We start from the raw sequence: 21,980 nt of genomic DNA on the forward strand, positions 1-21,980 counted from the left end.
CCCCAAATTATTTTTTTAAATATCTTTCCACTGCTCCTGGAATTAAGGGAGGTGGAGACTTGTACACTGATAAGTATGGTAAATATGAGGAAGAGTGAAATGGCATAATATTCTATGAAAGTTTGAAAAATAGAAAGAGAGGGAGAGGGAAAAGTGAAAGGAGAAGAAGAGGCAAAGAGAGAGAAAATAAATTTTTGTTTGGTATCATTGAGGAAAACTCAGAGGATTCTGGAAAGTTGGACCTTGAAGGAAAGGAAAAATGTTCATACATGGATTATAGACTTGGACATGAAAAGGAAACTCAGAGGTCATCTAGTCTAAACCCATCATTTTCCAGAAGAGAAAGCTGAGACTTACCCTCAGTTATGGGTACAACACAGATAAAATTTGAACTCAGGTACTTTGAATCTAGAAGTCAGTTTTCTTACCATTGTACCATGCTAAGAGGAAGTCCATTTTAGGTTTGGGAGAATAGGAGAGGAGAGGCCAAGAATAGATGAAATAAAGAGTAGCCTAGTTTAGTTGGAACATAGACATGTAAAGGAAAATAATATGACCTAAGGCTAAGTTGGAGTCAGATTCTTGAATGAAAAGATCAGGAACTTATACTTGGAATGTAAATGAAAAGCTCAACTGATATTCTTTAGCTTAAATATCTTTATTTTAAAAATTTAAACAACAATTTTTAAGCTCAATATTTAGCCCAGAGAATGTTACCAAGGACATTTGGTGTTATCAGATCAGGGTGACCTGTAATTGTTAGTTATTTCTTATTTGAAAAAAATATATATATAAATGAGCATTCTCAAAGGCCTGCTGAGTCAGACTTAGATCAATATAAATTTATTGTGTGTCAACCAATAATTCTATTTCCTGGTTGCCAGGAAAGTGACCTTCTTTAATCAGGTAATGGGCCATGTACAACTTTTCATTGAATAGTGAAGAATTTTTATAACTTTCTGAATTATGTAAGAGAAGTCCCCCTTCTATTCTGTCATCTCCCCTTGCTCTCCTTTCCCCCTTTCCTTCTACCAATCAACAAAATTCCAAAGTATTTCTCAAATGATATTTTTAGGCTGGCTATAGTTTTCCTCATCATGTGACTTCAACCTTTGCTGGGGTTGCACAAAACAAATTAACTGGTCAGCTTTAAGAAATATATATGGCCATCACTTTGATTACTGGGGACAATTATATACTTACAGTTGACAAGAGGACCAAGCTGTCAGGGTCAGAAGATTGGTCCCAAGGTTACTGCAAAAAGAATGCACTGCTAGTTCAGGACATCCATGATCCACACTGATCCAAACACCCCCCAGCGTCCCTCAAGGTGATGTTTTTGAAGTGTGATCTGGACAGAGCTTATCACCAATATGTGAATGTGTCATCTTAATGGAGTCCTCTTGTTTTTTGAAGATTGACAAACCTTGTTTATCTAACCCCAGTCTATCAAGGCAATGGCCATGAAATTCAAGCAAGGTTACCTCTCTATGGTTGCTATCAAACATAATGCTTATCACTGGGACTTGGTGTACATGCTGGAGAGATCATGAAGTATCATTGCACAACATTTCATTTCTCCTTACTATATCTGACTTCTCCAGCCCTTCTCCCAGGAGAAGGGAGATTAGAAGGCTTTCTGCCTCATCTGTACTTGCACATTTCCAAGCTGTGCTTCCAAACTGCCCAAGGTCCTAGGACAAGATTGTAACACTCTAAAAATATGATAATTCTTGGAGTTCCTCAAATAGTTTTTCAGCCCGCCAGAACAGTTTTTAAGAGAACAGCACTGATGATTTGTCCTAGCAGGGGTCGTAGAACTGACTGAATGCCAAGCCTACAAAGTTCTAGGTAATCTGCTGCCAGATTGTTGACTTTAGAGGAAGAGCACTGGATCTGTTATCAGGAGATCTGGATATACTACCTTAGTCCCAATATAGATTGTGTATCATTGGAATGTCTTTTAACCTCAGTAAGTCGCAATTTCTTGAGATGTTAAATGGGTCTAGTAGTACTTAAGCTATCTACCTCACAGGGCTGTTGTGAAGAAAGTGCTTTGTAAAATTTAAAGTAAATATAAATATGAGTGTCTTAAGTTACATTTTTTCTTCCCTCCTTCCCCTACCAAGTCAAGCTTCCTGGGTAAGCCCAGTGGTTCTAACCAATTCAGTTGGGTATGTGCAGTCATTAACCACTGGATTGAATACTCTTTGAAGGGCTATGCTGGGTTTTGCATCTTTGTGTGCTATTTGTCTTCGGGATAAGCATTTCATCTGTATTCTGAATTTGTCTCCTGCCCTCCTTTCCAGCCTTAGGCTGTAGCAAAGGGCACATTGAAAACATTGAAAACAGAACATGTTCCCTGTCATGGTAGGTTTTGGGGCTGCCCCAAATGTTCTAACTTGGCTAGTAACCTCCTATAGGTCTGGCTCAGCCTGCAGATATAGAGCAGAACTTTGTCCTTTGTGACTTTAGACACCAAAATAGAGCCCTTGAACTGGGAGGTCATTTAGTTTGACCTCTTATTTGTAGACGAGGAAGCTGAGACCCAGAGAAGTGATGTGACTTGGTCAGGGTCACACAGTGAGTTGGTGGAAAATCTGGGACTAGAACCCAAGTCTCCTGACTCCCAGAAAGGAATAACAAAAGATTCTAGCCAGTCAAAAGGAATATTTTTCAAATCACTGAGCTGAGACAACCAGTATTTATTAAGTACTTTTTACCTAGTATGTGTAAAGCAGTGTGCTATGTATTGAGTATACAAATGTAAGCAGAAATAAAAACTGTCCTTAAGTACTTATATTCAAATGGTGGAAGAAAACTCATAAAAAGAAGAAAGTTGCTGAAAGGGGCAGAGGGAGGGAAGAAGGGATGAAGGTAAATAGCCAAGGGCATGGTAGAGAAGGTTTCACTACTCCACCCTGCTGAACAGGTGAGGCACATGTTTCAAGTCTTTGAAGATTTAGTATCTTGTATTACTAAGTGTCTTCAGAAGACAATACTCTAGATTCAAGGTGTCAAATTCAAATAGAAATGGAGGCCACTAAATTATACAAAAAGATCTCTCTGGGTCATGTATTGACTTAGAGAATCACATGAAAATAAAAAATACAAATTTACCCTTAAAATATGTTTTTAATTAATTAATCAACACCTTAAAATCAGGTAAGGACTTTATTTTATTTTAATCTAACCCCCTTTGCCCACCCTGGACACCTCCTGGTCTCTCTCAGGAGTGTTGTGTGCTGCACATTCAGTTCCTCTGATCTAGATGAAGACATAAGCTCAAAGAGTACACTCTTCAGTTTTTATAGTTTCCACTAATTACTACAGTTAATCCTGATCCCATGACAGATGAGAGTCCTCAGGGCTTTTGAGGGAGGCAGGCTGGCTACCCCAACACATTGCTTTTCATTTGCAGATTAGTAGAGAAGTTCTGCTTTCTAAATCCCAACCTTGACGTTCAGCACTTTTACTTCTGTGAAAATAAAAACCTAGGATAAGAGATGAGATAGTTCTTGTTCTTGTTCTTGTGGCACACCAAGTTCTATAAACATTTATTTTGGAGAAAGAATGTGGATACTATTTCTTATCGTGTTTTGCTACAGTGATAGGGGAATAAGAAAATATACAGAAGAACAAGTTATTCTGCATCTGTTGTATCATTTCTTAGGGCTTTTGAGAAATAGGAATCAATTTATTTAATTGGTAATTTATGACAGTGTCATCTTTTCTGTTAACTACTTATTTCTTTCAGAGAGAATAGTGGCTAAACTATTAAGTTGGTGACTTTATTCATGTAAGTTTGAAAAATGTTCCTTTTCACTAAGTAGAATCTTTTGTTAATTCTTTCTCCCAAAAGAAATAAATTAGTGCCAAGCTGGATGTAGCTTTTTCTTCTCCTTAAACCTGGTTTTAAAAATGGACCTGTTGTTATTTTTATTAACAGAATATAAGAACAGACATTGTCATGGATATTGGCCACAGTATCAATCCAGCTCTTGATATAGGGCAGGTAAGTGTCACTATTTTTTTTTCAATTTTTGGTATTTATCACACAATTAAAATTTTAGTTTTGATTAGAATAATACAATGCTGTGAGGATTTTCAGGGAGATAGTTAATCATTACTTTCATTTGCCATACTTTTTATGTAAAGGTGTCTTTCCCTTCTCCTGGGGATCTTTATTCTCCCAGGGCTCAAAATAGTTCCTGTTACCTCATATTAGGTCAGGAAATATTTGGGCTATTTTAAAGAAGTTTGGATATGAGAAAAGACCAAGACTACAGATTGTAAAATAGAATCTGAAGGATAAGGATGCCTTAGTTATTTGAGATTCGTAATGCTACAAAAAAGTCAACTAAGCAATAAATATTTATCAAGCACCTACTGTGTGCCCAGTTGGCAAGAAAAGCACAAGTATTCTAAACTAGTCTATGCTTAGAAATCATCATGAGTTTGTCCACAAAGATGATGCCTATTTTGGCCATTAACTCTCAAAGAGTAAAATTTTGAGCTTAAATCTTAGAATCTAGTTTGAGAGAAAAGACAGTAATGTGAGAGAATAGTACCTGGGTTTATAATGACTTGCTAAGTAAACGCCATAGAGACAAGTGCTCAAGGAATTCAGAAAATGAGGGAATCATTTTATTCTCAATTTGGGACATCATCATGGTGTACAGAAATAGGATATGAGTTGGTATATTAAAAGATTGTCTATGATTTAGTGAGGTGGTTAACAGAAATAATAACAGCCAGCATTTACATAATATTTGGAAGTATTTTTTATCTTTACCTTCCATCTCAGAATGAATACTTCCAAGACAGAAGAGCAATTAGGGCTTGGCAATGGGGATTAAGTGATTTACTGTTGGGGGGATCACATAGCTAGTAAGTGTCTGAGTCAAGATTTGAACCCAAGAGCTTCCCATCTCTGGGCTTGGCTCTCAATCCACTGAGCCACCTAGCTGCCCCCATCCTTTAAGGTTTAAAAAAGCTATACACAACTATGTCTCATTTGAGCCATACAAAATAATCCTTGAGGTAAGTGCTATTATTATCCTTAATTTTTGTAGATTAACAAACAGTCTTGGAGGGATTAACTAATTAAGAGACTTGCCCAGCATCAAGCTAGTTAGTGTTTGAGATATGATTTAAATACATGTATTTCTGATTCCAAGTCCAGCTCTCAACTTACTATAACAGGCTGTCTTAAAAAAAATAAAAAAAACAACCAACCAACCATAGAAACAAAAAGTCCGGGGAAGTAAAAAGGATGAACAGGCATAGGAAGAAGATAATGAGTTCATTTTTGTATAGGCTTTTTGAGGTGCCCATTCAATGTATTTGTGGAGATACAGGTCTAGAATTTAGAAAGATATCAGTATCTAAAAACCACAGGGAGGAAATTGGTTGGACTTGTTCAATTATTCAATGTTTTCTACATAGTGGATTAAGCTTATAAAAATGTTACTTTCTGGATATTGGTCTGGCCATATTAGTACTATTTAGAGCAACCCTACTGTCATGTCAAACTGAATTGGATACAGAATGTGGCAGGGGAAAACTGCTTTTCTCTAAATTGAGTGGTTTTATTGGATGATCTTGACAGTTTCTTCTATAAGAAGCTATCATGTCCCACCCTTAGCCTTTTCTTTTCCAGGCTAATCATCCCCAATTCCTACAATTGATTCTCATTAATTGGCCGCTAGCCTTAACATTAGAACTGCCCTTCTCTAGACATATTTCTCTTGTTGAAACCCTAAATAAACATAAGATTTCAGATGAGATGTTGTATCATCACTGATTCTGGTTCCTGCTACTGTTAGTAGAGTCTAAAATTATGCTTACTTTTTAGGTTATCGTATTATATTGTTGAATTTTATTGACCTTGCAGTTGATTGGAACCTCTAGATATTTTTTACATGAACTCTTGTCTAGAATATATCCTCTAACCTGTACTTATGCAATTGATAATTAGATCCCTATAGGATTTTATATTTATACCTAATAATTTTCATCTCCTTAGATCCAGACTATTGTTCTAATTTACAGAAATATTTTTTGGATCCTGTATCATAGAGTCAGTGTGGTGGCTATTCTTTTAAGTTTTATGTCATCCACAGATCTGATAATCATTGTCTTTTATACTTTCATTCAAATAATTAACAAAAATATTGAATAGAGAGGATCAAAGACAGAGTCTTGATACATTGCACTGGCATCTTCCCTCCAAGTTGACATCAATCTCTTAATTTCCACCCTTTAAGTCCATTAATTCAACCAAGTCTAAACTAACTTAAAGATATACTTTTTTGTCCCATATTTATCCATTTTATCCCCATGGATATCAGGAAAGATTATATAAAATGCTTTGCTAAAAATCCAATTATATTCCCTCTCAGTGGAAATTCCCTGATCTAGAAACTCTATCAAAAAAGGAATGAGATTGGGCTAGCATTGCTGCTCATGATTAAGCCTGGATACTGGCTTACTGGATAGAGTGAGAGGAGAGGACATGCTGAGAGAATAGTAAGAAGTGTTAAAAAAAAAAGTGGTGAAAGTCAGGGTATTTTTTTGGAAAGTTTTGACCTAGAGACTATTAAAGTCAACATGTAAAGGTATAAAAATGCTCTTGAAGACTGGAAGACCTGGGTTCAAATTCGATTTCTGATACATATTGACTGTATGTCTTTGGGAAAGCAAGTTAGCAGGTCTGTATGATTATGAGTTGCAAAGAAGGCAGTGACCTCTATTAGTAGGAGGACTTTTTTCCCCCTAGGAATAATCAAATCACAGACTCATTCCCTGTTCAATATCTCTATGAAGGTAAGAAATTGTGATGACTAGAAATGGAAGGGACCTTAAGGATCATCTAGTAGAATTCCCCCATTATTACAGATGAGGAAACTGGGCTCAGGAAGGAAGGTGAAACTCTGCTATCACAGTAGTTAATGGCAGAGCCAGGATTAGAACTCAGATCTCTTTACTCTCAGTTTATTGTTGGTATTGACGTATACCTCAGGAGCCTGTGGTTCCTTATAAAATGCTTAAAATATTTTAAAAACATCTTAAAGTTGCAAACTATTTGCTTTAACATGAGTAATGATATTTGACTATATGTGGAAAGATGAATTCCTTATCACTTTTTCAAATCAGGTTGAAGGTGCATTTATTCAAGGTGTTGGTCTTTATACACTAGAGGAACTGAAATACTCACCTGAAGGAATTTTGTACACTCGGGGACCAGAACAATATAAAATCCCTTCTTTCTGTGATGTTCCTTCTGAACTCAATATTTCCTTTTTGCCTCCTTCTAAAGTTGCTCACACTCTATATTCATCAAAGGTAAGCTGTATTGGATAAGAAATTAATTTTTCACTGATAAGTGTTTGAGGTGGAAATTCAATTCAATATAAGATAAGTATTTTTTATATTAGTATCTGCGAGGCAATGTATGGGGTTTACATTCTACTGGGAAGAGGATAATGCTTCTTTAGGTTCAACGCACCATCTGAAATAAGCTTACTTCTCAGTTGCTAATGGTTCATATTCAACAAGAACTATAAAAAAGACACATAAGAGCTAAAATTTGCAAATAACTTTACATCCATTAACTCATGTTTTACAATAAAAGAGATTAGTTAAATATAACTAAAATACATAAATAAAAAGAAAGGTTTTTTTTTTATTTGTTATATTTGTTTTCCTCTAAGGGCTTGGGTGAATCCGGATTATTCCTGGGATCCTCTGTGTTTTTTGCTCTACATGATGCCATTCTTGCAGCACGACAAGAAAGAGGATTTTCTGGAGTCTTCACACTGAATAGTCCATTGACCCCTGAGAAGATTAGAATGGCTTGTGAAGATAAATTTACAAAAATGGTACATATTTTTTCAAAAGAAACATGGGAAAAATGCTAATTGTTCTCTGTGAGACTACTAGGGCTGAACCAACTACCAAATTAGTTTTCTCAGCAAGAAAGGGCGAGGGGGAAAATGACAAATTTTAGGATTTAGGATTTAGTATTTCTAAATAGAGCCCTGGAGATTCCTAGGCCTATGAGATAAGTCTTGCAGCTCTACAGTGAAAAACTCACCATTTTTCATGGTTCTTTTTATAAAAGAAAAAAGAAAAAATTGAAAAGAGGTGCAAAAAAGTCTGATATAGGTGGCCCTATTATTTAACCTGTTCCTTCATCCATTCATGATTAGGCTCATCTCTGTCCTTTCTAAAAAGGACTTACTTTTTTTTGTTATCCTTTAAAAGGATATGTTTGTGGAATAACTCTTCCCTTGTCTCTCACTATGTTCAAACACATGCTCATAGTCTCTTTCTCCCTCTAACACTCTCTTTCCCATTAACAAAAGGAATTAACCCCTTAATAGAGAGGACAGACCATGGAGGACCAAGACTAGGAACCCCAGTTCATTTAACTATTTCTCTCATATTGGACAAGGCATGAAAGGCTGCCTGGCAACTTCAAACAGATTCCTTTTCTAAATGTTGATCAAGTATCAGGAATCGAAGTCAGATTCATTGGACTATAGTTTAGTAACTCCTTCCTCTTTTTAAAAAATATTTTTTAAAAAAACCTTTACCTTCTGTCCTAGTTCAGAAGTGTAGCAAGGACTAGGCAATCTGGGTTAAGTGTAAGGGTCACATAGCTAGGAAGTGTCTTGAGTCCAGATTGAACCCAGATCCTCCCAACTTCAAGCCTGGTGCTCTATCTAATGTACTACTTAGCTGTTCCTGATCTCTTTATTTTTTTCTAAAATTAGTATATTTGCCCTTTTCCAATCTATTCCCACCTTCCACTTTCTCTATAATCTTTAAGTATTACCAAAAATGGTTTAGCAAGCCCATCTGCCAGTTTTCAGTGTCCTGGTATGCAGTTCATTTGCGCCAGTTGATTTGAACTTATCAAGGGTATCTAAGTGGATACTTATGATCTCTATGTTTATTTTTGGTATCCTATTAGCTATTTTTGTTCTGTATCTTCTAATCTAAAGATAATTCTTCTTGTCAGAGAAAGCCCGAGGGAAAAAATTTCTCCCTATCATCTTTCTCCCTATCATCATTCCATATATTTAAAGCAGCATTCCTATCCCTTTTTTGTTACTCTTCTCTCCTTCTCTCCTCAACAATATTAAAAGAAGAGTTAGAATGATGTAGTTGATAGAGAGATGGTATTGACTCAGCAAAAACTAGGGTCCAAGTCTTGTTTCTGAGGCATCCTGGTCATGTGATCCTGGGCAATTTACTTAATCCCTCAATAATCTAATCAATTCTCTAAGATTATAAATTGCAGAGAAGGTGCTGACTGACTTTAATAGAGATGTCTTCTTCATCTTGGAGTTCCCTCTACAGGTTCAGTTCTTGTACTATAAATTTTTTAAAAACTCTTAAAAATGTCCTTAGCCTCTTTCACCAGCCTTAGATTACTCTGAGCTTCAGTTCTGCTGACAATGTTCTTGCATGACTATGTCACACTTCTGAACTCATGGTTTAATGAAAAGAATGTTGGACTTTGAGGATTTGAGTTCAAGTCCTTGTTCTTTCATTTTTTGTTGGTTGGTGAGTTACTTGTAGCATTCTCTTTAGAAAAATTTCCCCTTTTTTTACTCAGAATTGTTTTTATTTGTCTTCAAAATTTCATTATTGAGAACTTCTCATCTCTCCTCACTTGACTTCCCTTGTAGAATTTTAGGCTTTAGGATCCTACCTATCATTTCTTTGTACACTTTGATGGCTGTTCTCCCATAATCTAAGGTGTGTGAGACTAATTAAGTGGAGTTCAGGTGAGAGGTGAGGAGGATCTGAATGGGAGCACAGTGGCTCCATGAGTGGAGAGAAGGGATAGGTGAGAAATATGTCATGACAAGACTCAATAACTTATTGGATACCAGAGATATTAGAGAGAGGGATTTGAGAATGGCACGGACATTGTGGTCCTAAGAGACTGCCTAGTGATTTTAATAGAAAGAACAAAGTAAGGAAGATAAAAAATTGGGGGATTGGGAAGACAATTGTTTCTGGGTTGAATATGTTGAATTTGAAATGCTTTTGGGAAATCCAGGGAAAAACTGACTAAATAAGTTGTTGCTAATATAGGAATGGAAGGTGTCTACATAAAGAAGATCAAACCTATGGGAACTAATGACACCATTGAGAGAGTATAGAGAGAAGAGCCAGGACAGGGTATATGCATAAAAAAGGGGGGTGAAATAAGAGATGAAGAACCAGAAAAGGAAATGGAGGAGTGATTAGATGTGTAGGAAGATGACTGGGAGAGAACAGTGTTGTTCCCAAGGAAGACAGGGTTTCTGGAAGGAAATGGTCATCAGTAGTGTCAAATTTTGCAGAGATCAAGAAAGAAAAAGCCTGAGAAATTACTTAGGTTTTGAAATTATAGAACATTGATAACTTTGGGCAGAACAGTCTCAGTTGAATGATAAGGTCAGAAGCCAGACTGCAAGGGGTTGAGAAGTAAGTGTCAGAAGAAAAAATGGAGGCAATATATATACAGGCTAGTTATTAAAGGACAGTAGATTAAGGGGGTGGTAAAAAAAGTCAAAGCAGGGTTTTTAAAGGATGGGAAGATTTGGAAGTGTTTGAAAATGATAAGGAAGAAGGCAGAAGAAAAGGAGAAATAACCATGAGCAGGTTATTTAATCTTGGGGCAGAGCTCTGAGTACCAATGGGGAGGAAAGGGAATCAAATGAAATAAATGAAATAAGAGCTCCTTTAAGTATTCAAGTCAAAGTAGTAGTGGAAATGATAGATAACTTAATATGATTACAAAATGAAAATAACCATCATCAATAAAAGAGGAAATATCTTAATTTCTTCTTTTCTTTAGATTCCAAAGGATGAACCTGGATCTTATGTTCCTTGGGATATTCGTGTATGAATCAAAGACAAAAAAATAGAGAAAATATGATGGAGATTGTGATTATACCTGGTAATGGAGAATCAGTCACATGAATCTTCTTAGATTAAATAATGCCATATCTAATACTATTCATTTCCAGAATCCATTAAGATTTTGGCAAATAAAGATATTTAACTCTGCTTTTAGGTACGTTCAACAATTACCCTCCTCCTGCCTCAGATTTTTATAGCTATCCTTAGGCTCTAAAGACCAAATGAAAGGGACAACTTCTAACCTATTTCCTCTAGAATACCTTTTCTCCCATTAGGGATTTGTCTAAGATTATATTGTGAGAATTTCAATATGCATATGAATTCATATGGTCAGCATTTCCATAGATTGGGATGTCTTTCTGGGTCCCTACAGGAGATGAGAAAAGGATCAGAATACTCCAGGGATTGATGGTATGATAAAAAGATAGGAATTTTAGCTTGAAAATCAAAGAGCATGTTGGAAAGGACAGTGTGAAATCGTGGAAAGAACACTGAGATTTCAAAGAATATAAGTTTCTGTCATTATCCTAACACTGAGTGACCTTAGGCAAGTCCTTTACTTCCTTAAATTTCAGTTCTCACATCTGTAAAATAAAGGTGATGGGTTGGAATAGACTTCTAAAGTATTTAAATCAATGATATGAGATTAGATCATGTCAGCCCTAAAACATTTTTAAATTTTGTAATCAAGAGATTAAGTGATCCAACAAATCAAAAGCCAAAAATCCATAAGTCATTAAAATACTTGATCCAGGGGCAAGGATGAAAAACAACCCAAATTTAAGAGTAATGTGTTGAAAGCCAAAGCAATAAAAACCAAAGTTAGGATAATAAAATTGGTAGAAACTTTGGCCTACTTTATCTAAAAACATGTTTCCTTGGGGCTAAATCCTAATTGAAAGAGTGACAATGGATTGTTGACCAGGGGTTTTAATTTATCTGAGTCTTTGTGTTCTTCATTTGTAAAAAGAAGGGGGTTCAACATAATGATTTTTAGTTTCCTTTCCAATTTCATATTTTATGGTTCCTTAGTGTTTGTTTTATGTAGAAATATTATTTTATGACAAGGTAAATAATGACTATAAATACCCCAAGATTTTAGCATTTCCTCCTAAATGGGGTTAATTTTCTTTGGTATATATTAAGTAAACAAAAATATGATGGTATTGGGGTTTTTTCCCATAGGATGGATGTCAGGCATCTCCACCTCATAAGTATAATTATTTTTATTTTATCTCTTCCTAAGTTTTATATTTCCACATGGTGAATTTTCTTAAAGCAGGATTTGCCCAGGTTTACATTTTTTGGTCCCATTTCATAACCTAATATTCTTCGGAGAGCTGACATTTAATTAATCATTGTTGACTAATGTGTTTTTTGTTATATTGGTTTTTCTAAAGATATGAGGAGTGGAGAGAAAGAAAGTATATATAACTCCATTTATCTGCCTTATATTAAAAATACTACTAATAATAAATATTCAGTTTTGTTTCTATAAAGTGTGGCATTCTACACTTAAATAGAAAGCTCACTCATTTATTGAAAAAGACAATTAGTTTAATTGATTTAAGCATTTGAGATGTTTAAGCCTCAGACTTAAAGCTGTAATCCTATTATATATGAGGAGAAAAATGTTAGATTATTATTAAAATTATAACTTATCTTTATATAGTGCTTTAAAGTTTTCAAAGTGCTTTACATGCATCATCTCATTTTAGTCATGCAAAACCTCTTCTAACAAAATGATTTTGATTAAGTTTGTTTTAGAATGTAAGCTCTCTGGAGAGCAAAAATGATATTGGTTGTTATCTCTTATGCTGTTTGTGATGATTAATAAATGCCATTTAATAATGCTAATGATATCTGGCTTCATTTTTTTGGAAAGTTTTCTCCTTTCCTTGTATTGAGACTGAGCCTACAAATGAGATCCACTTAATAAGTTTTTGTATATAATAGTACTTTGTGAGTAGACATGAGTGGCTATATATGTGAGCTTAGGTGAAGTTATTAGAATTGTCAGAGGGTTTGGGTACCCTTTTGGTAACATCTGATTGGTTGTATATAATCCTAAGGAGACATTTTGGCCTCTTTCCAATTCCCTAAAATCCCTTTCTGTCTAGACACTCATGTATTTTCTTTCTAACCCTAACCTTTGTTTTGTTGTTACAAGGTAGAGTTAGATTGAAGGATAGATCAGGCTCTACACAATGTAATAATAGAAAAAAAGAATGTAAAATGCCACATTAAGTCAGATTACTAATCCATCTCATCCTGTATTCTTTTTATGTCAGAGGCATGAATGATATTTTGTGAAAGAGAAAACATAGAAGTTGTCTCCCAAGACAGCACCCTTAAAAAGCTAGCAATGACAGACAAATGGTATTAACTCCAGTTTTGTAATCCATTTTTACTCCCAAAGTGACACTGATGGATTTCATTAATCGACATTGAATCATTAACAAACATCAATAAAACATTAGCAAAAAATTATTAACAAAATCTACTAACCCTTTATCTTTTGTGATTGCATTTCAGAGTATTAATAGGATCAGGGTATCACTAGTACTATCTAATGAGCATGTTAGATAATTCACATTTACACAGTATTTGACAAGTGTTTTTTTCCAAAGAGCCCTATATGATAAATAGTGCTAGAATTATCCATCCATCCCCATGATATGAGGAAAGTTAAGCTTTTAGAAGTGAAATAACATGCATAATCACAATACTAGCAAGTTTCTGAGCCAGGATTCTAACCTAGGGGTACTAAATCCAAGTGCAATTTTTTTCCCACTCTGCCATATTGCTTCTATTTTGAGCAGTTATACAATACTGTCAGTGATTCCAAATTGCTGCTAACACTGAAGTTATTGTTTTTAATGCTAATATTCTCTTGGAGATGCTATGAATCTAGAAAATCAGAAAACAACACGATCTTAGAAGAGCCAAAATTATAGGTTACCAAAGAAGCGATGGAAGAGATGCATGGTGGGTATAAACAGCTACATTGTCATTTGCCAGAAAGACATACCTTGCTATGTAATTTTTTTCCAGGCATGGATGATTGAGCTCAGTTGTAAAGCAACAGATAACTAGTTCTGAGGCCAGAACAGCAAAGAATTTCATTATTTTTCACATCTCTTAGGTGTTATTTGTGTCCTGTTTCCTAAGCAGCCCAGAGAGAAACTCAAATGAGTGCCTTAAACCTGAGAGAGAGAGAGAGAGAGAGAGAGAGAGAGAGAGAGAGAGAGAGAGAGAGAGAGAGAGAGAGAGAGAGAGAGAGAGAGAGAGAGAGAGAAAGAGAAACAGATAGATAGGCAGAGACAGAGACAGGCACAGACAGGAACACAGAGAGACAGAGAGACAGATATGGAGAGACAGAGACAGGGCCAGTCAGAGAAGGATAGAGAGACATATAGAAAGAGACATGCACAGAGAAATGCTAGTTGTTATTCTCATGACTACCTTTCCCAAAGGTATAGCATATACAACAATCCAAAGGGAAATGCAAGAGTAATAATAAATACTTGGACCACCACAACACACTGAAAATCTTGTAAACACAGGATTGTCTAACCAAGAAGGATCAGCACCAAGAAAGATCAGCAACCGAAGATAGTATATAATTAGATTAAGTAAATGCCCATTCCCTTCTAGGTGGGGATGGATTCCCTGACACTTGAATCCAATGAGTAACCTTCACTCTACTCATTCCTAAAAGTGGTACTTTACCATTAGTGATGACTCGTGCACAAGAAATTGTGGGAAAGATCTCATCCAGGACCAAAAGAAGTCACTTTAATTCACTTAATCTCTATGTAACTCAGTTTCCTCATCTGTAAAAATAAGAGAATCGAAATTGGTTTCCTCTAAGATCTCTTTCAGCTGTAAATCCATGATCCTTGACCTTTCTGGAGACTTGCCTGTTCCTCCAGATATCTGGTACTAGCTGCCCTACTGTAGTATGGGGTGTTGTTCTTGTTTGGGTGTTTCTATCATGTCTGACTCTTTGGAACTCCATTTCGGGTTTTCCTGCCAAAGACAATAGTTTGCCATTCCCTTTTCCAGATCCTTTTACAAATGAGGAAACTGAGGCAGGGTTAAGGTTCTTTTCCAGGATCACAGAACTAGTGTATGAGTCTTGATTTGAACTCAGAACTTTCAGAGTCCAGGCTCAGCACTCTATTCACTGTACCACTTAGTATTCCCAATTGTATGGAGTAGATAGAGACAAAATGGTGATAAAGGGGAAGTGCAAAATATAATTCAAGCCACACTGAGCTTTAATCTCTCACTTGTTCAGGAAATTAGGGTGTCCAGAAGCACTGCAGATATCACCAGGCTGTCACTTGAGTGATGACATCCCTAGAGACCCAAACTTTAATGACTGGTACCATTTGGTGTTTGATACTTCCTTCCCTATTTCATAACCTGCTGTCAAAAGGACCAAAGAAAAACAGGAAAAAAATGCTTAATGCAGTTTTACTCAAATACATGCAAATCAGTGTAGTTAGAGATATTTACACTTATAGATGTGCCAATGGTGGCTCTAGCTTAACCCAGGACAAGGAAATCACTTTAAAAGACTGATATATATTAATTTAAGGTCGCCAAGGAATTCAGCTATGTAATTCCTAAATGAAACCTCAAGTAAGCAGTCAACCTTTTATGGAGTTTTTAATTACAAACAGGAGGAAGAAAGGAATGAGAGAGAGAGAGAGAGAGAGAGAGAGAGAGAGAGAGAGAGAGAGAGAGAGAGAGAGAGAGAAAGGGAAAGGGGAGAGAAGGAAATAGGGCTTAAATACCCCCTCTGTTTAGGTTGGGCCAAAAGGCCCAAGCCCTTAGATAGCTGACGCAAAGAAAAAAGACCAGTCCCTATCACTCACGTGACCAAAATGGAGAAACAGTCTCAGGGGCCTCCACCTCCAGCCTCCTTCAGAGCAAGCTTCTCAGAGCACAACCTCTCAGAGCAAAAACTCTCCAACCTCCTCAGTCCTCATACCCTGCTATCTTTAAGGAAACCATCCAAGTTCTCTCCCCTCAGTTTTCACATCTACCAATCACTGTCCATGTCTTCCCTGTGCCAATGGTGGCTCTAGCTTAACCCAGGACTGCCCAGAGGTCTGCCCCTTTGCACATATCTGTTGAAGGTCATATTCTCAAATAATTAAATCTTGAGCTTTGCTGCAGCCCTTCCTAAATCCTGTTACCCTGAGCAGGGTGGAGATTGGAAGTTCCAAGACCTGGTTCTGTCATTCCAAGTATCTCTATTGTATCAATTCTAAAATCAATCATGACTCAAAGAACTTCTGTTCTATGCTTAAGCATAGGTCAAAGCCCTTTCCATTGTTCAGCAAAAGGTTTCTGTCCTAAAGTAATCTTAAGTAGGGAGGAGAAGGACCCTCCCATGCCAAGGGGGGGTTCACATTCCAATAGACTATCAGTAGGAAATTTTTCAAGTATGAAATTTCCCAATGGTGAAATTTCCAACATTTATAAGTCTAAGAAATTTTAAGGTTTACATAGAGGCATGAATTACATCAACTGGGCCTTTTCTAATCCAAGTGCTATCAAGAAACATTGATTTTTAAATATCTCTGAAGGAAAAAAGAGGGATTTATGACAAATACTGCAATGTATTTAGCTGAGAAATGTAGGTATACAATCACAGGGGAAATATTTCTTTGATTTAATAAGTAGCAACTAGACTAAGCCAACTGAATTAATGTTGAGACTTAGGTCCTGGTAGGGAAAGGGCTAAAGGTTCAACCAAATTAACTGGGTATTGATACCAGTAAAACTATGACTTGGGACTTTACATACAAATAAATAGCAGGCTAGCTTGGTTGAAATCCTAAATGGGAAGGGTATACTTCATATTACACATGAAACAGTAAAGTGTAGAAGGTTCATATAATGAGACAGATATCCAAAACCAATTTTTCTATGACCGTAACAATAAAAGCTCCCCCCCCAATTGTAAGACTTCACAAATCCGCTCCTCTTTTCCTTTTTATTTAAAAGCTATTTACCTTCTGTTTTAGAATTGACACTAAGCATTGGTTCCAAGGCAGAAGAACAGTAAGGGCTAGGCAATAGGGGTTAAGTGACTTGCCCAGGGTCATACAACTAGGAACTGTGGCCAGATTTAAATCCAGGATCTCCATCTCTATGTCTGGCTTTCAATCCATTGAGCCACCCAGCTGCTTCCAAGATTGCTTTTTCAGTCAAGGATCTTAAAATTCTTTGCAAATTTCCATATTATAGATAAATGATATAGAGACTCACAGCCTAGTCAGTATTGACTCCTTGTTGTCTCTCAGCCTCTCTCATGTCCAGTCTCTTGCCAAGTTCTATCAATTTTACCTTTGCATCAATTCCAGCATATGTCCCCCTTTTCTCTTCTGACGCACCCGCTACCCTGATACAGCATTTATCACTTCATACCTGGAGTCTATTGTGGTAGCCTTTTGGTTGATCTCTCTTCCTGAAGGTTATTCTCACTCCAGTCTATCCTTCATGCAGTTATCAAAGTGGTATTCCTAAAAAAGGATATAAAAAAATAAAGGTCTGACCATGTCTCCCCACCTCCCTGAAATAAAATCCAGTGGTTCTTTATCACCTCTAGGATCATATGTAAAATCTTTTGACATTCAAAGCCCTTCCTACCTGGACCCTCTCCCACCTTTCTAGTCATCTTCAACCTTATCCACCTCCGAATCCAGTTATTATGGCCTCCTTGTTGGTCCTGGTACAAAATACTCCATCTTCCCAGTCCAGGCAATTTCACTGGCTTTCCTTTAATGCCTGGAATTCTCTCTATTATATCTGTCCCTTAGGTTCCCTATAATGTCCATGATGTTGAATAGTAATCAAGAAATTCCCTGATTAAGGGTGGCCTTATATTTCAATTATCAAGAACTATCATTTCCTTATGCTTTTATTAAGTAATATGTCCTATAATGGGAATAATTTATTCCTATCAGAAAATGAAAAACAGTTTGAATTTCCATGTTTAAATTAGTTAGATGGTTCAGTGGATTGAGAACCAGGTCTAGAAATGGGAGGTCTTGGGTTCAAATCTGCCCTTAGACACTTACTTCCTACCTATTTAACCCTGGGAAAGTCACTTAACTCAAATTACCTAGCCCTTACCACTCTTCTGCCTTGAAAATAATGCTTAGTATTGATTCCAAGAGGGAAGGGAAGAGTTTTAAAAAATTACATATATCAGGGACCCAGACTCAATCAATACTTTTATATACAACTGTTCAAAATACAAACCTTTTATTTAAATTAACCAATATTTTCTTTTAGAATAGGAACATGAAAAGATGATCATTTCATGTATTTTCTGATCCTCCTTTTATTTGATTGATCTATTAGCTGGTTTTCTGTCTTTAAGAGTTGTTGTTATTGCTGTGGTACAGTCTTTTGGTCATGTTCAACTCTTTGTGACCCCAGGGACCATAGGTATGCATGGATTTTTTTATTTTGGGGGCAAGAATACTGGAGTGGTTTGCAATTTCCTTCTCCAGTGGATTCTTTTGTCAGGCAGTCAGGGACTAAGTGACTTGCCCAGAGTCACCCAGCTAGGAAGTATCTGAATCTGGATTTGAACTCAGGTCTTCCTGACTCTAAGCCCAGCATTCTATCCACTGAGCCACTTAACTGCCTCCTAATAGATATACACACAAATATAAGAGCAATGACTAAGTATTATGAATCAACCCAAATGATCATCATTTTAACTAAATATTTTAACTTCAAAAATATAAGAAAAGAGTTTGTAGTTGGATAAACAGAGCAACAGAAAACCAAGATATCCTAGGTCAGTTGCAAAATTCTTAAATAAAAAAATGAGTATTTGAAATTTTCCAACCTAAAAACAACCTCTGTGGCAGTAAAGCCAGTTCTGCAGAATCCTTGGGCCATATTTTCCCGGGACTACAAAAACCTTTATTATTCAATTGCATGCTCCTCAAGTGCTTTTAAATACAAGTTTACATGATAGCTTGATAATCTCTCCAATTTATTTCATTTTAGAAACAGTAAAAGTAAAACTGAATGCAAATAGTTGACACGATGTCTTTTAGCTTATGTCCTTAGTCATTTTAGTTGCATTCCACTGACTGCTATATTTTCTCAGTAGTAGATACCATCAGGAATGTAACAGTAATACCCTCAGCCCAAGGGCAGGAAGCTGCATGCCTTACATAAGAATTAAATCTAGTATGAAGTTTCATATTTGCTTAGGAGAGGAGGAAATGAAGAAGAAAAAAGGGCGGGGAATGAAGAGTTCTGGGAAAATGTTAAAGACAGGAGGAGATTGGCTTATTGAAACCCAAAGAACAGACCCAGAACACGTCCGATCCCTTTCCTTGAGTGTGGACGCTTATTTTTCATGGTGCATTAACTTTTCTTGACACAACTGCACATGCTAACTCAGATTAGGTTCTTAAGAGAAACTCTTGACTTTTAGCTACTTTCTACTTCAAGATCTGGTGTTTGGAGATATGATGTCTCATTCTGAGAAGTCAGATACTCTGGTTTTCTTTGTGAATGGAAGAAAGGTAAGTTTTTGTTTTCATCATTGTTAAATGTCAGATAGCGAACAAATAAGGGCAAATGATACTTCATTAGACCCTCTGCTAAGCTTAAGGGGGCTGAGAATTGAGGAAGGGGAGCATAAGGAGTGTGTAAGCCTCAAATGGGTTGTGTGACCAGGAGAAACTATTTTATGACCCATGCTCCCTCTTTTTCTGGTTATGAAATAAAAATGTGAACTCTGTTTTTAGAGGATATTTAGATGTAAGTATGCTGTGAGATCTTAAGATTGTTCTTGCTCTTGTACTTACCTGACTAGGGAACTTGTACATCTCACTGAGGGGTTTTGAGGCTCTTTGGCCCATTATTCTGAAGTGGGGCAGGTTTTGTGTTAGTATATGTTCTTTTAACTAAGAAGAAGGAAACAGATTGCTCAGTCAGGCTGTGGTTGTTAGAATGTATCCAAGAGCAGGCAATAAAAGCCTCAGAGGAAAATAAAAAAAATTACTTGAGCCGCTTTGATTTTACTTTACTGAAAGTTTTCTAAATTCTCAAGCAGCATCTTAAAAAACCCCTAAAGGCCTCATCTTTGACAAGCCTTTTGAAAAACAAGTGAAAACTGAAACCCAACCTGTCTAGATGTCAGAGAAAGAAGTCCTGCTGATATGTCCCCTCTCCAGGCCCAAGAACAGATTTCTCAGCTGTAACTTTCACTCCTTGTCCCTTTGGGCACTTATAAAAATAGGTCAAATTTTTTTTTTTTTTTTTAGATCTTATTTTCTCTTGGATTAATGTGGTCATAAAAAGGAACTATTCATTTTTTATACTAACATGGGTTCTTCACTTTTCAAGCTCTTAAAGCTTTCTTCCAGATGAAATCATTCATGTTTTCAAAATTTCTGATCCAAATGAGAAAATAGTCAGAGGGAAAATAGAGAAGCCTGACCTGGTCTCGCTTAAGCCAAAGGAAGCAAAGGCTTTCAAATGGGGGAAAATTCTCATTTGGCCTGGAGAAAATATCTCTGCTTCCCACATCATTTTTCTCCATTGCACAATTAAACCATTATAAGTTATACAAGTAAAGATCTAACATTTAGTGAAACATTTCGGTGTTTCTGAGTAGCTAATGTTGTCAAACCAAATCTAGAACTGGATTTTAAATTCATATTCAGTGTGTTTTAAAAGTTTCCTTTGAGTACTTGCCCTCAGTTTTTCTGTAGGGGCTGAGAGAACACTATAATCTCAAGAAATGCCATCACTATCTCTGTAACTTTTTATATGTTCAGTTGAAGAGAACGATTTCTGCTGGCTTGAAACTCAGAATCTCCCGTTCTCCTTTGTTCTTAAGCTATTGGAGGCCAGGACATGTGTACACAAAAACTTATTTGTATGTGACAACCTTTCTCATCGTGATTCTGAAATATTGTGGGTTACCAACTCATCCCTTTAACCTCAGTCAAATACTTAAAGATATCATGTGATTTCATAATTGGAAATATGGAATTTGATCAGATTAGGTTAAAAACATGCCCTACTTCCCTAAAAATGACTTAATGAGCTATTGCAGAAAATGAATTTTCTCTAACTGAAATTTGCTTTATGCTATTGTAACAACTTCTTTTATATAGGTAATTGAGAAGAATGCAGACCCTGAAGTAAACTTATTGTTCTACTTGAGAAAAAAGCGTATCCTTTTATTTATGCATTTTATTGGGCCAACTGTATAGTGAACTTTTATGTACTTTGATAACCACATTGGGCACAAAAAGTCTAGAAGACTTTGGCCTTTCCTTGCATTATAACTTGTTGAAAATGTAATATTCTGGGGCAGCTGGGTAGCTCAGTGGATTGAGAGCCAGGCCTAGAAATAGGAGGTCCTGGGTTCAAATCTGGCCTCAGAGACTTCCCAGCTGTGTGACCCTGGGCAAGTCACTTGACCCCCATTGCCTAGCCCTTACCACTTTTCTGCCTTGGAACCAATACACAGAATTGATTCCAAGATGGAAGGTAAGGGTTTAAAAAAAAGAAAAAAAAAAGAAAATGTAATATTCCTAAGGAACGCAATACTCCAGGATATTAACTAAAGCAGTAGAAACAGACAAAGAAAGAGAGAAAGGAGGAAGCAGAAGAAGACCAGTTCAGGGAAGGAGAAAGCTTTCTGATCATCAAAATTCTAGCTCTTGAAGCTGCTAATGAGTGACCTCATCACCAAGTGAAATTTCAGCAAACTAAGGAGACATTCAGTTAGTCCATGGTTTTAGAAACTTGGAGGTCATCAGAAAAAAGAAGGAAGTAGTCATAAACCAAATAACATAGTTTTTGCTTCCACAGCTATAGTTTGAAGGCCCTTGATGGTTAATAGCCAGTATTTGCTTCACAAGTATTTCCTCATTTTATAGTCATAACAGCCCTGGGCAATAAGTGATACTATTATGTCTTTTTTACAGACAAGGAAGCTGAGGTAGATAGAAGTTAAATGATTTGCTCAGAGTCACATATCCAGCAAG

At 36.4% G+C, this 21,980-nt stretch overlaps 2 protein-coding genes across 6 annotated transcripts in view; both read left to right on the plus strand.

Annotated features, from left to right (window-relative positions):
- AOX1 (aldehyde oxidase 1) overlaps positions 1 to 12,783 on the plus strand; it is a 103,477-nt gene extending 90,694 nt beyond the window's left edge. Inside the window, exons 32-35 of one of the 3 annotated variants that reach the window (XM_007494589.3) lie at positions 3,950 to 4,015; positions 7,159 to 7,347; positions 7,716 to 7,883; positions 10,862 to 12,783. In XM_007494589.3, the coding sequence (XP_007494651.1) occupies positions 3,950 to 4,015; positions 7,159 to 7,347; positions 7,716 to 7,883; positions 10,862 to 10,912 (474 nt within the window). In that variant the 3' untranslated portion in view covers positions 10,913 to 12,783. The remainder of the gene's footprint in view (positions 1 to 3,949; positions 4,016 to 7,158; positions 7,348 to 7,715; positions 7,884 to 10,861) is intronic. The other 2 variants (NM_001291666.1, XM_056825097.1) reach the window with 2 other exon arrangements.
- Positions 12,784 to 18,248: 5,465 nt separating this feature from the next.
- The window catches only part of LOC107648868 (aldehyde oxidase 3-like), a 159,603-nt gene continuing 155,871 nt past the window's right edge, over positions 18,249 to 21,980 (plus strand). For 2 of the 3 annotated variants that reach the window (XM_007494930.3, XM_056794172.1), the window contains exons 1-2: positions 18,250 to 19,499; positions 21,102 to 21,159. In XM_007494930.3, coding sequence (XP_007494992.2) covers positions 19,443 to 19,499; positions 21,102 to 21,159 — 115 coding nt within the window. In that variant the 5' untranslated portion in view covers positions 18,250 to 19,442. Of the gene's footprint in view, positions 19,500 to 21,101; positions 21,160 to 21,980 lie in introns of all 3 variants that reach the window. The other variant, XM_056794171.1, reaches the window with a different exon arrangement.

This window comes from Monodelphis domestica, chromosome 4, assembly GCF_027887165.1.
Source record: "Monodelphis domestica isolate mMonDom1 chromosome 4, mMonDom1.pri, whole genome shotgun sequence".
Taxonomy (NCBI): domain Eukaryota; kingdom Metazoa; phylum Chordata; class Mammalia; order Didelphimorphia; family Didelphidae; genus Monodelphis; species Monodelphis domestica.